Source organism: Nothoprocta perdicaria, unplaced genomic scaffold (genome assembly GCF_003342845.1).
Source record: "Nothoprocta perdicaria isolate Ctin4 unplaced genomic scaffold, notPer1 scaffold_283, whole genome shotgun sequence".
Classification (NCBI taxonomy): Eukaryota; Metazoa; Chordata; class Aves; order Tinamiformes; family Tinamidae; genus Nothoprocta; species Nothoprocta perdicaria.
The window spans coordinates 418,006-424,487 of NW_020455514.1; the positions used below are offsets into that span (position 1 = coordinate 418,006).

A 6,482-nucleotide genomic window follows, 5' to 3' on the forward strand; every position below is an offset into this window, starting at 1 on the left:
GAGCGGCCGTTCGGATTGCCGCAGTCCGCCACGGGAGTTTTGCGGAGGGGGAAGGTTGTTCGTTTGTTTTTACTTAGTCTAAAGAGTTTTCTTGAGTGTTTTCCCATGCCGTTTCATAAGGAGCAGTGTCAGAGGGACAGTTTTGTTGCGTTTTGGGTTGTGTGTTGGTCTTTTCTCACAAGCGGTTCCTTGTTCTGTAGCATCCCTGCCTGGCTGCTCTGCTGAGCGGTTCTGCAAAAAACAATAGCAGAAGTAGAGAGAGACAGAGAGAGATTTTATGAACTTTATTTTTGTGAAAGTTAATAACAATTTAAAGTTTGGGTTTTTTTTTTAACTTTTTAACATGTATTTTGTTTTATAGTGTTTGCTATAACTCAGCACAGAAGTGTTTTCTTCCCTTCTGCCATTTAGTGTGGTGGGGCAGATGCAGAGGCACAAGTGCATAAGGAGAGTGTTTTCTCGCTGTTTCGATTCCTATGGGCTTAAAATGGCTAATTAGTGAAACACAGAAAACATGTATTTGGGGCGGGAGCGTTAATTCATTGTTAGTGGGTTTCCCCTCAGCCTGAGGAGCCTGTGGTCCCACCACACTTTCCTTTTTCTCACCTCTCCGTTCACTTTCTTAAAAATCACTCCGCTCATACCCCTTAGGAAGAGCAAAATGAGAAATCCGGCTGATTTTGGGGCTGGGATTTTTACATGGCACACAGCCCGGAATACGCAGGGCGCTGGCAGGTCGTGCTGGGAATATCCTGGCTTTTGGTGGGAAGTGCCTCTTTCCAGCAGGTGCTCAGCCACGGAACAGGGCTGTGCTGCCCCGCGCGTCCGCTCCTGCTCCAGCCCCAGCTCCGTCCCGGAGGAGGCTCCGCGCAGCCGAAGGCTCCGCGCGGAGCGGGAGACGCCGTGAGAAGCTTCGCGTCGGCATGTGTGGGAGCTCGCGGCTCGCTCTGGTTTTACACGGGGATATCCCTCGCACTGAGATGTGCTGCTTTGCAAAATGAGTATTGACGGTGACTTTGAAGCCAGCTTTAAAAATAGTTCTTTTGCTCTAATCATTGTTCTGCAGCTGTATTATTAGTCACCGTGCCCAAGATACGAATTTGATAACTGTTTTGCTGAGTGGATGCTTGTTCTTTGCAAGTTTTTTAATAATGCAGCGCTGGATGTAGCCTGGTGGGCTTGCTGTGCGCTGCGTGGTTCGCTATCGAGGTGCCTTTGGGGCTCGCTCCTTCTCCCTGGGCCGGACACTTTCTCTCCCTCATTTTTAGGGTAGAAAAAAGGGAAACGGCAGTCAGGTTTTTTTGATGGGAATATGTCTGAAGAAGGATAAATATGTTTGCCAAAGTGCTTTGCTATCTCAAGTACAATAGAAGTGCCAAATTCTGCTTGTCTCAGGGAGGGGGACGAATAAGGACAACTCATTTTGCGAAGCTGTTCCTGCCGCGTGGGACACGGTGGGAAGGGCTTTCCCAGTGGCCGTTTTCTCGTGCTAAGGCTCGTGCTGGCAGGATGGATGGTTGTTCTTGTCCCTAATAAATACCCATTGCCACAACACGACCCAGAAGTCCTTCTGAGTGACTCGGGAGGCCGCAGTTGCTCCGTCCCCCGGGGGCTGCTTTGGGCAGCGCTCCGGGCTGGGAGCGCGTGGAGCTCCCTCCGTTGGCTGCGAATCGTTCAGTGATCCCACGTCCAGTGCTGGGTTCGCGGCGCGCCGGGGCCCCCCCGCCGGTTATATCGGGCACCTATTTGCATAGAGGCGAGCGGCGCAGCTGGGCGCCCGGCGCAGGGTGGCGAGAAGTCCCCGCGGTGACGAGAAGTCCCCGTTAGGAGCCACCGCCGCGGCCGGGACGCGCTGGGGACGCGGCCCTGGGGCTGGGGACCCTGCAGTGAGGGGGACACTGGGGAAGCTGCCCCCCGGGGCTGGGGACACGGCCCTAGGGCTGGGGACATACAGTGAGGGGGACATGTGGGACCTTGTCCCCCAGGGCTGGGGATGCTGCAACGAGGGGGACCCTGCAGTGAGGGGGACACCGGGGACCCTGCAGTGAGGGGGACACTGGGGATGCTGCCCCCGGTGCTGGGGACCCTGCAGTGAGGGGGACACTGGGGACCCTGCAGTGAGGGGGACCCTGCAGTGAGGGGGACACCAGGGATGCAGCAATGAGGGGGACACCGGGGACCCTGCAGTGAGGGGGACACTGCAGTGAGGGGGACCCTGCAGTGAGGGGTACCCGGGGACGCTGCCCCCAGTGCTGCAGCGCTGCTCCCGCGCGGGGCACGACGCTGCCCCTGCGACGCTGCCCTGGGCCTTGAGGCCCCCTTCTGCCCCCCCGGCGCGGCCCCAATGAAGCCCGGAGCCCCCCAGCTCTCCGAGCACCTCGGGGTGCCCGAGCGCCCCCCTCCCGCGGGGGCAGCCCGGGCGGCGAGACCCGCCCCCGCTCCCGGGGCCCCCCCGGCGGCCGCGGCCCCTCCCGCCCGCGGGGGCGACGCTTCCCCGGCCCGGCCCGCGCCGCCCCCCGGCGCCCCGGGCGGAGAAAGTGGCTCGAAGCGGCAGAAACCGCAGCGGGGGGGCCGGGGGGCGTCACCCCCCCCCCGGCCGCAGGTGCCGCCCGTCGCCAGCGCCACCAGCGCCGCGTCCCCCCTTGTCACCGGCTCGTGGGCGTGGGGGGGTTTGAAACCAGCACCTCCTGCATGGGGGGGGGGCCCTCCTGGGGCTCCCTGGCTCCCGCGCAGCCCCCTGCATCCTGCACTCATCCCTCCACTCATCCCTCTATCCCGCACCCTGCAGTCGTGCATGCGTCCCTGCACCCGTCCTGCATGCATGCCTGCATCCTGCACGCAGCACTGAACCCGTCCCTGCACCCTGCACACGTTCTTGCACCCTACAAGCATCCCTGTGTCCTGCATCCATCTCTGCAGCCTGCATCCCTGCACCCTGCAAGCATCCGTGCACCCATCACCTGCATCTTGCACCCTGCACCCATCCTGCTCCCTCCCTTGCACCCCTTTGCACCCACCAGTGACACCCTGCACCCGGCTCTGCTCCTTGTACCAGCACCCACCCTGCAGCTCCGAGTGCAGTAGGACAGGCGTGCAGGGGGGACGTGGGGGCCTGCGGGGGGCTGTGGGAACATGTGGGGACCCCCAAGGGACCCGCCGTCCCCACGGACTCGCTCGGCGGTGCCTGCCAGCCCTTCCCAGCCCCGTCACGGCCGCTGCGCTCTCGGAGGAAGCGGCTCCGCTTTGGCGCCCGGCGCCAATTAAAAATACCCGCCCGATTTTACTACGGCCGCGGCCGCCGCTATTTCGGGCCGGGAGCAGGAAGCGAAACCCCCCGCGCGGCTCCCGTCCCGCTTGCCGGGCCCCGGCATCCTGCGCCCGCCTCCCGGAGCGCACGAGGGGCCCCGGCGTCCGGGCGGCACCCGCGAAGCCGGGCGGGGGGCCGGTTGCAGGGCTGTATTGCGGCGGGCGCTAGCGCAGGCCGAGCAGGCGGGCGCCCTGGCGCAGCTTCTGCGCCTTCCAGCGCAGCAGGCGCAGCGCGCGCAGGCCCAGCCGCAGCAGCCCCTGCCGCCGGAAGAGCAGCGCGGCCAGGGCAGCGGTGGCCAGGGCGCCGCTGGGGTCGGCGTGCCGCAGCGCGGCCAGCGGCGCGCACGCCGCGTTCGTGCGGTGCCGGAAGGGCGGCTCGGGCGCCTCCAGCACCCGCAGCGTGTGCTGTGCGCGGCGCCGTCACTGCCGTGGCCACGGGCACGGCGCCGCTCCCGGGGCCCCTCACAGCCTCCATCCCATCCCTATTCCCATCCCGACATCCCCTTCTCCAGCCCTGTCCCCGTTCCCAGCCCTAACCCTTTCCCACCCCGGCCCCATCTCTATCCCTAACCCTGATCTCATCCTCATTCCCATCCCCTTCTCTATCCCCGACCACGGCTTCATCCCTTCCCCATCCCCATCCCTTTCCCTTCCCCATCCCATCCCTTTCCATTTCACTTTCCCAACTCCATCCCTTTCCCATCCCCATCCTTTTCACATCCCCATCCCCTTCCCATCCCCATCCCTTTCCCATCCCCATCCTCATCCTTTTCCCATCCTCATCCTTTTCCCATCCTCATCCTTTTCCCATCCCATTCCCATCCCAAATCCTTTCCCTTCTCCATCCCCAATCCTTTCTCTTCTCCATGCCCATCCCTTTCCCATTCCCATTCCTTTCCCTCTCCCTTCACCCCACCCAGCTCCTCATTAGTGCTATTTGCTGCCCTTCCCGCCAGCCCAGGAGCTCCGGGGGGCTCCAGCACCTCGGCCACGTCCTCGGCGCTCTGGCCCAGGCTGGCGAAGACGTCGCGCGAGTTGCGCAGATAGAGGCGCATGAAGATGTCGGCCGTCTCGGGGTCCGTGCGCGAGTAGTCGGCGCGCTCGGCCTCCTCGTACACCTTGGTCTCGAACTCCGTTGTCACCGGCCCCGGCTCCACCAGGCTGATCCTGCAGGGACGGCGGCCGCGGTGGCACCGGCACCCGGGCCGCCCGGCCCCGCGGCACCCCCGACTCACGCGATGTTGAAGTGCAGAGTCTGCACCACGAGGCTCTCGCAGAAACCCTCCACCGCGAACTTGGAGGCCGCGTAGATGTCGTTGAAGACGATGCCTGGGTAGGAGGGGGTGTCAGCGGTGCCCGGGGGGCACCCCGAGCCCTGGGGGATGGACCCCCCATACCCTGCAGCCCCATGATGCTGCTGATGACCACGATGTGGCCGCTGCGGCGCCGCTTCATGTCGGGCAGCACCTCCTTGACGAGGCGCACGAGGCCGAAGAAGTTGGTGTCCATGAGGCGCTGCATGTCGGGCAGGCTCTGGCACTCGAGGGGGCCGATCATGCCCACGCCGGCGTTGCTCACTGCAGCGGGGACACGGGGAGGTCAGCGGGGGCGGCGCCGGGGCCGCGCGGGGCAACGCGGGGCGCTCACCCAGCACGTCCACGCGGCGCCCGGGGAGGCTGTCGACGCAGGCGCGGATGGAGCGCTCGTCGCCCACGTCCAGCTGCTTCACGTCCAGCGTGCGGCCCAGCGCCGGCCCCGCCGCCGCCTCCAGCGCCCCGCGCTTGCCCACGTCCCGCATGGTGGCGATGACTGCGGCGAGAGGCGGCTCAGCACAGCGTGGCACTGCGCCCTGCGCTGCACCGGGCAGTGCACCACAGTGTGCAGGGCTGCACTGCACCCTGCACTGCGCTGTGCCAGGCTGCACTGCACCCTGCGCTGCACCCTGCACTGTGCTGCAGCTGTACCAGACTGCACTGCACCCTGCACTGCACTGCACTGTGCCGGGCTGCACCGTGACTTGCTGTACCTTGCTCTGCTGCACTGTACCACTCGGCACTGCACAACACCACGATGTAACATGCACTGTAACATGCTGCATTGCACCACATCATGCCCTGCTGCACCGTGGTGGGCTGCAGTGCCCCATGTTGCAACTTGCAGGGCAGCATCGTGCCTTCTGGCCCTGCACAACACAGTGCAGGGCTGCACCGTGCCAGGCTGCACTGCACCAGGCTGCACTGCACAACACAGCGCCGGGCTGCACTGCACCAGGCTGCACTGCACAACACAGTGCCAGGCTGCACCGCGCCGGGCTGCCCGTGCCAGGCCGCCCCTCGCCCCGGCCCCGCTCACCCTTGAAGCGCTGCTTCTTGTCCTGCGCCAGCTTCACGGCCAGCGCGAGGCCGATGCCGGAGGAGCAGCCCGTGATCAGCACCGTTTTGGGAGCCACAGCCATCGTGTCCCCGCGCGCCCCCCCGGCCCTGCCACTTTAATACCCGCTGGCCCTGGCTCTTAATCCCCCTGCCCGCTAATCCGCCGGGATTTGCCACCCGCCAGGGGCTGAGCCGCACGTGGTGCCGCTCCGCGCACAGAGGGGCCTTTGTGCGGGGACACAGCAGGGACACAGCGGGGACGCTGCCACATGCCCCCGGCTTGGCAGGGAGAGGCAGGGGCCCCAAAGGGGAACGGAGGCTGGCAGCGATGCCAGGGGGCCCAGGCGTCCGGGCACTGGCCCCACTGGGGCTTCTTGGCCAGGGACAGGGATAGGGATGGAGACCGTATCAGGACCCCAGTTCCTCTCCAGACGGCACAAACCGGCAGTTCTGAAAAAATAACCTTTATTCTCACTCGTATAAAACACGTCACAGTTCAAGCGGCCTTGGGGGGACACGTGGGACAGGGGGGACATTGTGGCAGGTGCTGCTTGCCCTCTGCCCAGGTGTCCCCCCATTCCCCCAGGACCCCCACGTGTGGGGCTGGAAAAGTGCATGAGTGGGGGGTGGGGACGGGGGACAGGGGAGCCGCATGACGTGGTCTGGGCACCCGGGGGGACCCCCCTGTCCCCATGCTTGCTCCTGGCAGCCGGTGCCCAGGGCCGGCACTGCCAGGCGGTGCCCGGTTGTGCCGTGCGGGAGCGGGACGGGGCCGTGCTGGCCATGCCCGGCTGTGCCGCGCGG

At 65.0% G+C, this 6,482-nt stretch overlaps 1 protein-coding gene across 1 annotated transcript; it reads right to left on the reverse strand.

Annotated features, from left to right (window-relative positions):
* Nucleotides 1-3,471: 3,471 nt before the first annotated feature.
* Nucleotides 3,472-5,761, reverse strand: RDH8 (retinol dehydrogenase 8). The gene is made up of 6 exons (XM_026041397.1): nt 5,659-5,761; nt 4,954-5,115; nt 4,704-4,883; nt 4,542-4,635; nt 4,290-4,473; nt 3,472-3,711 (listed from the first exon to the last, which is right to left on the reverse strand). The coding sequence occupies exons 1-6, from the start codon at nt 5,759-5,761 to the stop codon at nt 3,472-3,474; spliced, it is 963 nt and encodes a 320-aa protein (XP_025897182.1).
* Between the last annotated feature and the right edge of the window lie 721 nt (nt 5,762-6,482).

What these genes read in the sequence shown, in the direction of transcription:
- RDH8 (XM_026041397.1), bottom strand. Translation starts at nt 5,761, where the DNA reads ATGGCTGTGGCTCCCAAAACGGTGCTGATCACGGGCTGCTCCTCCGGC. An exon ending in CAAGAAGCAGCGCTTCAAGG is followed by an intron (nt 5,116 to 5,658) that starts GTGAGCGGGGCC and finishes CTCTCGCCGCAG; the next exon opens with TCATCGCCACCATGCGGGAC. An exon ending in GCGCCGCGTGGACGTGCTGG is followed by an intron (nt 4,884 to 4,953) that starts GTGAGCGCCCCG and finishes TCCCCGCTGCAG; the next exon opens with TGAGCAACGCCGGCGTGGGC.